The sequence below is a fragment of the Phyllostomus discolor genome, chromosome 10 (genome assembly GCF_004126475.2).
Source record: "Phyllostomus discolor isolate MPI-MPIP mPhyDis1 chromosome 10, mPhyDis1.pri.v3, whole genome shotgun sequence".
In the NCBI taxonomy this organism is placed as follows: Eukaryota; Metazoa; Chordata; class Mammalia; order Chiroptera; family Phyllostomidae; genus Phyllostomus; species Phyllostomus discolor.
Window position 1 is genome coordinate 75,570,697 of NC_040912.2, and position 14,137 is coordinate 75,584,833.

Genomic DNA, 14,137 nt, shown 5'->3' on the forward strand with positions numbered 1-14,137 from the left:
GATGATGATATTAAGGGGAATAACCAAAATAAATAGAAGGCCCCATTTTAACAACTGACACAAAAAGAACTTTTTAGCAGAAAAAACAACTTCATTTTGGAACTGTTTCCCATGAAATAGGAGCTTTCCCCATCATTCAAGGAGCCTGACCATTTAGAGGCCATAGAAAGAGGCAGCTGTAGAATCTGATTATCCAGGTACCCCATGTGCCTTTATTAAACTTAATCACAATACTGTCAAACTGTCATGATCTCACTAAGCAATTTCTTTTTGCTGACAGTTAAAAATAAAACCCTGAAAACATTTTTAGTCTATCTACTGGATGTGTTGCCTATTTTCTTCATAAATATAATACAATAAACAATCTAATAACCTAAAAGAGTGTTTAAAAATAACTTTTATAGGCAATGAGTAAGAAACATAAAAATGGAGACAGAAAATATTTTAAAAAGTCAGAAATGAATACATAACAGGGTAGCAACAGTAGAGCAGGTGAAACAGAGGATCAAATCAGTGTTTCAGAAATAAAGAAGCAGAAAATACCCAATCAGAACAGCATAAAGAAAAATAGAATTCAAAAATACAAGACAGTTTCAAAGACAGTTTAAGGAGCCACCATGACAGCTTAAAGGGTACCAACATTTGCATCATGGGAGTGCTATAAGGAGAAGAGAGCAAAGAATCAAAAACCTATTTGAACTGTACTGAATTGAAGTGGAATAAAAAGTAACGACAGAAAACTTCCCTAACCTAGTGAAGGAAATAGACATACAAGCCAGGAAGCACAAGTTCCAACAAGATGAACCCCAAAGAGGCTCACACCAAGATACATCATAATTAAAATGCCAAAGGTTAAAGATAAAGTGAGAATCTTAAAAGCTGCAAGAGAAAAGCAGCTACCTACAGTGGAGCTCCCATAAGACTGTCATTGATTTCTCAATAGAAATGTTGCAGGCCAGAAGGGATTGGCACAAAATATTCAAAGGGATGAAAAGCAAGGATAAACAACCAAGATTACTCTACCCAGCAAAGCTCTGATTTAGAATAAAAGGACAACCCTGGCCAGGTACTTCAGTTGGTTAGAGCATCATCCCATTACACCAAGGTTGTTATACCAAGGTTGCAGATCTGATCCCAGGCCAGGACACATTTAAGAATCAACCATAGAATAAATTCTGGCCAAGATGAAGGCTTAGGTAGAAACACTTTGCTTCCTTGCACAACCAAAAGAAGGATAACAACCAATTTAAAAACAATAAACAATCCGCCCTGGCTGGTGTAGCTCAGTGGATTGAGTAGCCAGCCTGAAAACCAAAGGGTCACCGGTTCAATTCCCAGTCAGGGAACATGCCTGGGTTGCAGGCCAGGTCCCCAGTGGGGGCCACGTGAGAGGCAACCACATATTGATGTTTCTCTCCCTCTCTTTCTCCCTCCCTTCTCCTCTCTCTAAAAATAAATAAATAAAATCTTTAAAAAAAAGACCCTTACATATGCTATGTAGAAGAGACTCACTTTAGATTAAAAACTCATACAGACTGAAAGTAAAGGGATAGAGAAAAATATTTCATGAAAATGGAAACAGAAAAACAAAAGGAAATAGAAAAAAAAACTAGGTAGCAATACTTATACCAGACAAAACAGACTTTAAAACAAAGGCTATAACAAGAAACAATGAAGGACCCAGTAATCCCACTGGGTATTTATCTGAAGAAACCCAGAACATTAAATCAAAAAGACTTATGCAGCCCTGGCTGGTGTGGCTCAGTGGATTGAGTGCTGGCCTGTAAACTAAAGGATCGCAGGTTTGATTCCCAGTCAGGCCACATGCCTGGGTTCCAGGCTAGGTCCCTAGCAGGTGGCACACAAGAGGCAACCACACATTAATGTTTCTCTCCCTTTCTTCCCCATCCCTTCCTCTCTAACAATAAATAAATAAAATCTTTTTTTAAATCTTGAAAAAAAAAAGATATATGCATCCATATGTTCACTGTAGCATTATTTACAATAGCCAAGATATAGAAGCAACCTAAGTGTTCATCAATAATAGATAAATGAATAAATAAGAAATGGTGCATATATATAATACGACATGACTCAGCCATGAAAAAAAAAATGAAGGGGGTATAAGGGGACTAAATGGTAATGGAAAAATAATACAATAAAGGATAAATAAAATAAATAAATAATGAAATCTTGCCATCTACAAAACATGGGCAGACCTAAAGGGTATTGTACTGAGTGAAATAAGTCAGACAGAGAAAGATAAATGCCTTTTGACTTCACATATATGTGGAATCCAAAAAAGTAAACAAGCAGACTCATAGATAGAGAATATTTGAAGGTTGCCAGATGGGAGAGGGGTTGGGAGACAAGTGAAGAAGGAAAGGGATTAAGAAGTACAGATTGTTAGTTACAGAACAGTCATGGGGATGTAAAGTACAGCATAGGGAATACAGTCAATAATATTGTGTGTTAGATGGGTATTAGATTTATCAGGGCGATCGCTTTCTAAGTTATATAAATTTCTAACCACTGGGTTGTATACCTGAAACTAATATAATTTTGTATATCAACTGCAATTGAAAAATTTAAAAAATACTAAAAAAAGAAGAATGGATCCATCTGAATAGATTAGAAAAGTAAAATACTAGTAAGAAAGTGGGATGGAATAGGACCACTAAAGAGAATGTGGGGGAGATGGAATTAAAAGGTTTTAAGAGGACTTTGGTACCTGATACTATAGCCAAACTATTTTTCTTAGCAATTATGTACTAATTTTATCCTCTGGTTCTGTAACATGACAAGCTACATGACAGAATTATAGACCTTCTTATTAGATACCACAGGGATATATTTTTCAGATTCCATCACAACAAATCAAGCAATCAAGTGTGCCAATTATGAGGAAGTGCTAAGTCAAGCACGTGCTTGAGAGCCCAAGTGGCTGTTGCACTTGACCACTGTGGCAGTAATGATGGCGTTAAGGACAGCAATGTTGACTGGATTCTTCTGACTTCACTTGAGCACTTACAAAAAGAAAATGACAAGCTTAGGTTCACTGACCCTGTGACTTCTGAAGTCACAGTCTGAGAAGCAGAGAGCTTCTGTAACAGCTGTAAATGAAGCTCTTATTTTTGGTATAGGGCTGAGACTCATACACAAAATTTAATTGCGTGTCTTGCTGATTACAAGCAACAGTTACGTGTCTTGCTGATTACAAGCAACAGTTACATTTACAATCCCTCTAAATTTCTCATATGAAAGTTAGGGACTGTTAAAGAAGGGGATTCTGAAGTGTAGAAAGTAGACATCTGGCTGGACCCTAATGAAACTGATCATCTTAAAGCCCCAGGTCACTCTGACTCTCCCTTACCAGGAGAAGAAGCCTGCCTTCCAGTGTCTGAGGAGACTAGCCCTCCTCAGTGTGAAACCCCTGTAACAACAGATACACTGAAAGGGGAGGCCCATTCTCTTTAGGACCTACCACAACCAGCCCCTGTGCCACCCATAACTAGAGTCACAACTTCAGCATGTACCAAGGGCACAGGTACATGCAGGAGGAAATAACTCACATACCAAGAGAATTGTAAAGCTTTGCTAATACGTATCTGAAGAAACCTGGGGAACATATGTGGAAGATTTTCTAAGGGTGTTAAACCAAGGGAGGCTGGTACCAGACTACACCGAAGTCATTCATATGAGTGTATTTCCTAGAGATTCTAGGTTTCATGAGTATATGGAGCCTCTGGGAAACACCAACAGGAAAGCCACAGTGTAAATATCTAGGATTCTGGAGCAAATTTATGCCTTCTTCTGCAGGTAACTATTTTTCTTTTAGAAGCAGTTTCTGGCTTTGCTACTCAGCCCAGGTAGAGACTGAACATCTAACGATGGGACATCAGGTGATCACGTGGTCTGAACTTCCCATCTCAAACCAAGTCTGTCTGGACTATTTTGCCATAAGGTTGGGCTTGAGTAGCAGCAATCTGTCATCAAATGGACACGGTTTATAAGACACTGAGTTCAGAAACGTCTGGAAGGTAGCCCTGGCCGGTGTGGCTCAGTTAGTTGGAGTGTCATCCTGTAAACCAAAAGGTAGTGGATTCGATTTCCCAGTCAGGGCACATGTCTAGGTTGAGAAGGCAACCAATCAGTGTTTCTCTCTCACATCCATGTTTCTCTCCATCTCTTGCTCTCCCTTCCCCTCTTACTAAAATCAGTGACCGTACCCTAAGGTGAGGATTAAAAAAAAAAAGGAAGGAAGGAAGGAAGGTCTGGAAGATACAAGCTATATGAGAGCAGGTGGCTCAGATTCTCTCAACACCAGCTCTTCTTACATTGATTCACCCGCCTCGATCCACCTCCACAGCCTCCTGGGGTATTCTTTACAGTCAGATAACTAAAGCAGAAACCTCAAGCCTGGATTACAGATGGGTCTTGGACCGCCTGCAGGTGGACAGCTACAGCATTACAGGCCCACTCAAGTGTCTTTGTGAAGGAGTGCTATTGAAGACAAACCCCCCTACTGGGCAGAACTTGCATATTTTCTACTTGTTTGTTACACCACTGCATAGGAGTTTAAATGTATGTAGAAGAGTGCATATGGAAGCTGTATGTCAAATGAGAAGGCCATGGCTGGTTACAGATTTAGTGCCACTCAGCACCAAATTTAATCTCTTAGGCTACTCTATAACAATGGATCTAGGCTCTCTGAATATTTTTTTTCCTGTGCCAGCTAGCGGTAACTTTTTTCCAAAAGGACATTGGAAAGAAACTGCCAAAGGAAAGGGGTCCCGCTTCCTGGTTCCAGTGAGCTCACTTGGCAGCCTTCTGCAGAATATGCATCTGCTCCCCAGACTCCTAGCTCCTCTGGGGCGGGGCTCTTGCAGTGCACTGGACAGCAGTTTTTCCCACAGTCTTCCTTTCCCTGTCCCCTACCAACAGTTTTCTAGTGAAGTGCTTCTGACTCCTAAGGAATGTACAGTAAAGTCCTCATTTAAAGCTGTTGATGGGTTCTTGGAACTACAGAACAATGTATGCAAAAAAATTTCACCACTGGTTAATTGATATAAAGAAGAGTTAAGTTCCTAGTGCATCTCACCAGTTTTAGAAGAAAATGTTGTTGAATGACACAACATTACTGAAGGACCCGCTATACAACTTCTCCACCACTAGATTCAGCGCACTCAGCTTCTCCAGTGTCCACAGAGCACAGCAGCCAGCAGCCTCCCCTGCTATTCCCACACCCAGAAGCTTTTGTGGCAGAGTACCTCCACTGAGGCACTTCCCCGGAACAGTTTTTCTGGGCTTCCTGGAAAGCAGATCTCTAGCAAGTTCAAGAGGACAGATTTCCAGCAGCGTGCAGCACAATGGCTTCTCTGCCAGGGCTATGCCCTCTCCAGTACCCACTGGATCTAAGCCCTGAAAGGGGGATGACCTCTCCATTCCTCGGAAACTCTATCTCAGCCTTGGGGTTAATGGCTGCCCCCAATTTTTTTCTCTCTTTGTTGTATTGTTTCTGTTTATAGTCTTTAGAGCTCTCTTTATTTCTTACTAGATAATCCCTCATTACTGCAACCTCCTGTTAGAATTAATCATTCTTTACATTAAACATTCCCACCTATTACTGTGTAGTTTCTTTCTACTGATTGGACTAAGACTAACTTTAAATGGAACCAAAGACTCTAGCTTGACACAAGGAGGTAGCGAGATAAGTATGCTATCTTTAAAAAAAAAAAAACACTGTATTTATAATTATAGAGAGGGGAAGGGAGGAGAAAGAGAAATATCGGCTGGTTGCTGTTCACATGCCCTCAACAGGGGACCTGGCTAGAAACCCAGGTAGGTGCCTAGACAGGGAATCGAACAGCAGCCTTTCAGTCTGTGGGATGACGTCCAATCCAGTGAGCCATGGCAATCGGTGCAGTATGTCATCTTTTTGTATTAGGAACCAAAAAAGTTCTTCAGTGGCCAAAGTTATGACATTTTAAGCATCAGAAAAATGATTTCGGTGGAGACCCTAAATCAATGAAAATCAATGAGACTAGGCTTCTGTTCAAGATAGGTAAATGTGCTTTGCCTCCTCATGTAACCATAGAAAGAATTACAACTAGACCTCAAAACAAATAACACCTAGAACTGTCAGAAAATTGAGCCGTATGGAAGTCCCAACAACCAAGGATTTAAATAAGACAAATTTATCCAGACGGGTAGGAGGGGCAGAGACATGGTGTGGTCCAGAGATGCGGTGTGCTGCAGGGAGACAGCGGCAGCAGAAGGGGCGGTCTCACTTTCACATATGGTAGATAAAAATTGGGAGGGATACCCTGGGAGTGAGCAATCCCAGCCTCAGGCCAGACCACACAGCCCAGGGTTCCAGTGCCAGGAAGACAAATCCCCATAACTTCTGGCTCTAAAAACCAGTTGGGGCTGGCGTGGCAAAATAATCTCCCGTTTTTCAGGAGACTCAGCTTAAAGGGCCCACATGGACTTAAACAGATGCAGACCCACCCCCTCTGGGATTCAGTACCAGGACAATAGCTGGAAGGGCTCTGGTGGCACAGGGCGAGTGTTGGGCAAACCTCCAGAAGCCAGGCAGTGGCACTGTTCCCTCTTCGAGCCCTCCCCTCACACAGAACCACAGAGTGGTGAAACCGGTTGCCCCACCCTGCCAAGTACCTAAGGCTTTGCCCCACGCGATATCCAGGTGTCTTTTCTACAACAGGCCACACTACTAAGACAGGGAGTCAAAGAAGCTCTACTTAACACACAGAAACAAACACAGGGAGGCTGCCAAAATAAGGAGACATAGAAATATTACCCAAATGAAAGAACAGAACAGAACCCCAGAAAAAGAACTAAACAGAACGGAGATAAACAACCTATCAAATGCAGAGTTCCAAACACTAATTATTAGGATGCTCAAGAAGCTCAGTGGGTATTTTAACAGCATAAAAATGATCCAATCAGATATAAAAGTCACACTAATTGAAATTAAAAAAAAATTTGCAGGGAACCAACAGAGGAGAGGATGAAGCTGGGACTGAAATCAACTATTTGGAATACAAGGAAGAAATAAGCATTTAATCGTAACAGCAAGAAGAAAAAAGAAAAAAAAAGCTGGAATAGTGTAAGGTGCCTCTGGGATATCTCCAAATATACCAACACCTGAATCAAAGACAAGATAGAAGAGAAAGAGCAAGAAATTGAAAACTTATTTGAAAAAATAATAAAAGAAAACTTCCCTAATCTGGCAAAGGAAATACACTACAAGTCCAGGAAGCACAGAGTCCTAAACAAGCTGGACCCAAAGAGGACCATACCAAGACGCATCATAATTAAAATGCTAAAGGTTAAAGATAACGAAAGAATCTTAAAAGCAGCAAGAGGAAAGCAGATAATTATCCACAAAGGAAAGCAGATAATGTCAGCTGATTTTTCAAAAGAAACTTTGTAGGCCAGAAGGGAGTGGCAAGAAGTATTCAAAGTAATGAAAAAGCAAGGACCTACAACCTAAATTACTATATCCAGCAAAACTATCATTTACAATGGAAGGGCAGATAAAGTGCTTCCCCAGCAAGGTAAAGCTAAAGGAGTTCATGATCACCAAGCCATTATTGCATGTAATGTTATAGGGCCTTACTTAAGAAAAAAAAGATCAAAACTATGAACATTAAAATGGCAACAAATTCACAACTATCAGCAACTGAATCTAAAAAAAAAACAAACAAACTAAGCAAACAAGCAGAATCAGGAACAGAATCACAGAAATGGAGATCATGTGGAGAGTCATTTGCTGGGAGGTGGAAGGAGGAGAATGGGGGGAAAGTGCAGGGATTAAGAAGCATAATTAGTAGGTATAAAATAGACAGGGGAGTGTGAGGAATAGAATAGGAAATGAAGAAGCCAAAGAACTTACATGCACAACCCATGGACATGAACTATGGGGGGGGATTGTTGGAGGGAAGGTGGGATACTGGGCAGAGCGGGTCAAAGGGAAAATATTGGGACAACTTTAATAGCATAATCAGTAACACATATTAGAAAAAAAAAGAAAAAAAATCCTTGAGTCCATAATACTTCCTTCATAAAGAGAAAGCCAGAAAAAAAAAAGGTAACATTTGAGATGGTTTTAAAACAAACCCTTATTTTGAAAACATAAAATTAAAAAAGAATTAAGACATCTTGACTTTCTCATAGGAACTCAGAAGATTGCGAACTACTATGTAGCAGAGTGAATTATACAACTAATAAAACACTATTTACAAGCTATAATGAAATTAGCAAGGCAAAGAAATTCTGCAAAGAAAGCTACTTCACAATTATGAAACTGAATTACAAAATAACCACCATGGTTTCTGCCCCTAGGCAGTTAGTATTTGAAACCTACTCACCAACAGAGATACCACTGTACTAGAGTAGAAGGCCAAATCTTCTATAATTTCTGTGCGCCGGTTAGCTCCAATTCGTAAGGAACGACTGTGTACTTCTTCAGGCAACACTGTAAGGATCTCCAGCAGAAAAGGCAGAGAAGTTACATCATTGCTGTATCTAAAAAAGGAGAGACATAAGTTACTACTTAGAGTCAGAAAAAATACAATCACATAGGCTAACAGCAGCCATCAGAATAACCTATGACAACAAAAGCAGCATTCGCACTATTAAGAAGAAAAAAATGGATAAATTTTTAAAGGGTAGCTAAAAATCAACATTTTAATTTGCATAATCTCTGACCCAGCAATTCCACTTCCACAAATTTACTTTTTCAAAAAATCTCATAGGAACATACAAAGATGTACACTGCAGTACTTTTTTATAATAGCAAAAATATTGGTAAACCATAAAGGTCCTTCATAATTAAACAGGATTAAAATGGTTACAGATAATTATACAATGGAACATGTATTGCCATTATAATGAGATACCTATCTATGTCTCACAGGAAAAGAATCACAATGTATTAAGTAGAAAAAGTATATGAAACATATTACATATGAGTTAATAAACACATATATAAGCATATGTATATTAAACCATGTATGCACACTCTGGACAGGTTGCTCAGCTGGTTGGAGCATCATCTCCTACACCAGGGGGTTGTAGGTTTGATCCCTGGTCAGGGTGTGTGTGAGAGGCAACCAATCGATGTTCCTCTCTCACTCTCTCTCCCTCTTTTCCTCTCTCTCTAAAATTCAATGAACATATTCTCAGGTGAGGATTAAAAGTAAAATAAAATATGTATGCCCCTATTTATTTTAAAATGCTTAAAGGAAAGTCTAGAGGGATATATAGTCAATCATTAGTAGTTACTATGAAATACAGGAATAAGGAGAAAAAAAGGTGTTTGTTTACTTTTTACTTTGAAATAAAAAATAAACTATCCATATAAGGTCTTCAATGACATACTGTGGTTGGAGGTAAAAGACAACCACTTTGTTAAAAAATAATTTCCTGACCAAATGCCAAAATGCAAACAAGTATCAAGATTATCTTGTCAAGAACATAAGGAAATGCTTTATTTAAAGTAGCAGGCTCCAAGTATCTAAAAATAATATTGTCCCTTTGATAGACATGAAACACACCCCAATCAGTAAGAATATATACTCCTAACAATTTACAATTAAATATCACCTCAAACATTCTCTAATATTTTTATAGACCTGCTGATATATCAGTGGGAGTGATCAATGAGGTAATGAAAGACTTTGCTGCAGTTACTTTAAGTGATATGTGTGTGCATGTAAATTATGAGGGTGTTTTTTTTTAAGATTTTATTTATTTACTTTTAGAGAGAGGGCAAGGGAGGGAGAAAGAGAGGGAAACACAAATGTGTGAGAGATACATCAATCTGTTGCCTCTTGCACACCACCAAATAGGGGCCCAGCTTGCAACCCCGGCACATGCCTTGACCGGAAGGAAACAGGCAACCTTTTGGTTTGCAGGCCAGGACTCAATCCACTGAGTCACAAGAGCCAGGGCTATGAGGGTCTTGTATGTTCCAGATGACATATTTCTGTAGTATTTAAATTTTAAATAATGTTCCTTCACCTAACAAAGGTTAACAATAATAATTCCATGTTAAGAGCCTGGGGAAACAGTTCAAATGTCTAGCTGCTGCTGACAAATTTCTCTGTGTAGGTTAACAGTAATCCTGAAGGGCAGCACACAGTCAATGCAAGTCACTTACTTTTCCACCAACGTTTGTACACATCCCTTCCAGGAAGGCATCTGTAGGGCAAGGTCTGCTATTGCTAAAGCCAGCTGAATAAGGAGAGAAATTAAATAAATAGAACAGGGATACAGAAACAGGGTTACCATCAATATTAACTGAAAAGCAAAGAAACTAAATTTCTTCCACACAATATGACAAGACTGGCACACCCTCACCCTCCTGTGACCCCCACAACTATCTGTATCATATAAACTCTTCCAGGCTAGCTACAAATTGCTGGGATTTAAAAGGTAACCTTTGAAAGTGAAAAATAAAAAACAAAAAGAAGAAAAAACAGGCTAAAGATTTTCCTCAGAATATATCAACACTTACCTTCATTTGGCAATTCTGTAAAACTTTATGGACAGATAAATCACGCTTTGCCAAAGGCCAAAGCTACTGACCAAATCAGCGCACTGACTCACTCAAGCAATGGACTGCCATTTCCGTTCTCTTTCCATTTTTCATCTTGAAGCCTTATGCAAAAGCCTCCTTCCTCTTCAAGGGCACTTCCATGCCAGGCAGGGAGAACACATGTGGGTGTGTATTCACTGAAGCTTCCAGTTTCCCTTCCTAACCTTATTTCCTTGTCTAGGGGGGAAAGGTCAAATGCTCTAGTTCACTGTTTCATTCATGACACTTTTATTAGCCAATCAGTCCAGAACAGATGTCTTTTAAAGGTAACTAGGCAGACCTCTGGCCCAGAAGAGTGCAGTGTTTTATCATCTGCAATTTTAACAGAGGGGGTGTTTGTGTGTGTCGTGCACCTGGCTGCCCGTGGAAACCTATACTCACCTCCCCCACTTCCAGCATTTAAGTTAGTTTGAAATCAAATGAGCTCTAAGATTAATACAAAAGATTTAAATTTTCACTTTCTACCCACTTATATGAATACAGCAATGAATACATAATAAAGTTGTTAACATTACTTCACAAGGCCCAGCAATGTCAATCAAAATTAACTTGATATCCAAATGGTCTTAACAAATTTCCCTAATGAGAAGCATAGGATTTACCTGCGTTACAATGACAGGTGACAAGTCTTTCAAGTTCTGGATATGGGTTAGTAATGAGTCCCGTAAAGAGGCATGAGAGTCTGTGGGGAGCTCATAAAATGAGGTCTGGATCTTCATTTTCATGGTCTGTGCAGCAAAATAGCATGATTCTACATCCTGTCGGATCTGTAACAATTGGTCTGAAATTTCCCATGCATGAACCTGAAATCAGACAAAACAAAATGGCTTAAAAACTACTTTTCTAAATTTTAGTATCATACAACTCAATACATATAAACATATGCAGATGAAAGCATAATGAAAGAAAAATCTGACAAGCTAAAGTACCCAATAAGTCAGTCAATACTTCAAATTCTACATTTATAGGCCTCGTTCAACAAAAATATTACCTAAATTCTTCTGACTCATTCTAGGAAGCTATGAAAGTTATCAACTGAATCAATAAATCTAAACCTACTGATTAGAATCATTCATTGTGTAGGGAGAAGAGTATAAAGAAAAATGTCACAGAAGTTTCTACTAAAACTAAAATGTCACTGTATAACTTTCCAACCCTAATCTATAGGTTGGATGTTTCTTCTCTTTTCCACTTAAAAATAAATAAGCTTTGTTCACTTTAAGAATTGAGTCTGGAAACTATTTTAATGTATCAATAAACAGGAAACTATATTTTATACTAGTCTCAATAGGCCTATATTTCAATCTTTAGTTCCTGAATAAAACCTTAGAAAAACTATCTCAACCCAAGTGAATATCTTGCATAATTGAATTATTTTTTTATGTATTTCTATTTGGCAAAGTACCATATGCTACTAAAATCATTTTCACAAGAGAAAATAAATTTATCTACAGAAATAATAAATAGAACAAAAGCATACAATTTGTGGTCTCTAACAGCTAATCATAGTTAGAAAGGGAGTCAGTCCTATACTGAAAGATAACTTTGAGAATAAATCAAGCAGTATACAATAGGCAACTAAGTAACAACTGATAAATTCTAAAGCATCTACACCAATTCTACACCAAACTGCCTCTGCATGGGAGAAGGCTAAAACAGACTAGCAACGATGGACCGAAAAAAAATTTCAATCTCAATTCAGGAATAGAGCCAACTGTGAAGAGAGATCACACAGATTTACCTAGTCCATTTTTTATGAAGACAGAGCACTTCACGAGTAATGCATTAGTGAATCTTCAAGACCTTTCCAAAGATAAACAGGAAGTCAAAGAAGAGAAAAAGGTAAAATAAATGGCCTGTACAAGTTCCCAAAGTAAATTAAAAAGAGACCTTAAAATTCACCACAGATTTCTTAAAATAAAACTTGGCTTTAAATCAGTAGTAAGCTGATGGAATATACTGCAATCATGAAACATTAACTTTTTTCTAAATAAAATGTTTTATTACCTTTTTTGGAATTTGTACCCCAGTATATCAAAAAAATCTTCTAGCCACATAGTTTTTTATTTCCCCCCCAAGACTTTATTTATTTATTTTTAGAGAGAAGAGACCAGAGGGAAACAAGGAGGGAAAGAAACATCAATGTGAGAGAGAAACATCAATGAGTCACCTTTCTATGCACCCAGGCCAAGGACCAAACCCTGCAAGCTAGGCATGTGCCCGGACCCGGAATGGATCTGGAGACTTTCCAATTCCTGCGACGATGCCCCCAGCTGAGCCGCACCATGTATGTTAGAGCCCGGCCACATAGTTTTAAATTATTCATTGTTCAACCAGTAACCCAATCACATCTGCTACTTAACCGTCCATCAAAATATATTTTGCTCAAACTGATACATTTTTTAAAGATTCTACTTATTTATATTTAGGGAGAGAGGAAAAGAAACACAGATAAGTTGCCTCTCCCATGCCCCCAACTGGGATGGCCTGCAAACCAGGCTTGTGCTCTAAAGAGGATTGAACCAGCAACCTTTTACTTTGCAGGGCAATGCCCAACAACTGAGCCCCACAGGTCAGGACTCAAAGTAATATTTTTTAAAATAATAGCAAAAAGATTCTATGAAGCCTTGGAATCTCCATAAATTCCCTCATAAAAACAGAGCCAGCCCTGGCTGGCGTAGCTCAGTGGATTGAGCACGGGCTGCGAACCAAAGTGTCGCAGGTTCGATTCCCAACCAGGGTACATTCCTGGGTTGCAGGCCATAACCCCCAGCAACCACACATTGATGTTTCTCTCTCTCTCTCTCTCCCTCCCTTCTCTCTCTAAAAATAAATAAATAAAAACTTTTAAAAAATTAAAAAAAAAAAAACAACCAGAGCCAACTTCTGCTCTAGATGGAGGTACTGGCAGACATGGCTCACCTCTTTGCAAAACCACATCAAAATTACAACTAAAATATAAAACAATCGTTGCTTGGAACCATCTGAAATCAAGCTGAATGGAAGTCTGATAACTACAGAATTAAAGAAACCACATTCATCCAGACTGAGCAACCGGCCCAGCAAGCTGGGGCCATATCTGTGACTCCATCAACCTGGCTAACACTGTTTAACCCGTGTGGCAGATCCCCAGAGACTCCGCCCCACCCAGCTTAGGCCCACCCAAGCTTCTTTTCCACATGAATGGCTGGTCTTGGCTCATGCTTCACAATTTCCTAAATCCTCTCAGACAAGTAATGGCTGGCATCTGTGAGCCCCAGGCCCCCCCACCCCCGCACTAACAGCACCCAGCCTACATTCACAGCTTGGCTTTGCTGGGAATCTCCAAACAAGTAGCACATGTAGCAGCCCTCTGACTGCTTTATAGCTCAGGCAAGCTGAACTTGGCCTGCACCACTTGGGAAACCCCAGGGCCAGCACACCCACTAGACAGCTACAGACCATGCTGGAGCACCATCACCCTGCCCCTGCAGAGCTGATCCTTCATGGATGGTGGAGGTTGACCATCAGTAG

General features: G+C 39.5%; 1 protein-coding gene across 4 annotated transcripts in view; it reads right to left on the bottom strand.

Moving 5' to 3' along the window:
• Nucleotides 1-14,137, bottom strand: part of TNPO3 (transportin 3) — a 92,737-nt gene that overhangs the window by 50,927 nt on the left and 27,673 nt on the right. For 3 of the 4 annotated variants that reach the window (XM_028525292.2, XM_036010893.1, XM_036010894.1), the window contains 3 exons: nt 11,227-11,427; nt 10,187-10,260; nt 8,394-8,550 (listed from right to left, as the gene is read on the bottom strand). In XM_028525292.2, coding sequence (XP_028381093.1) covers nt 8,394-8,550; nt 10,187-10,260; nt 11,227-11,427 — 432 coding nt within the window. Of the gene's footprint in view, nt 1-8,393; nt 8,551-10,186; nt 10,261-11,226; nt 11,428-12,365; nt 12,389-14,137 lie in introns of those variants that run through there. The other variant, XM_036010895.1, reaches the window with a different exon arrangement.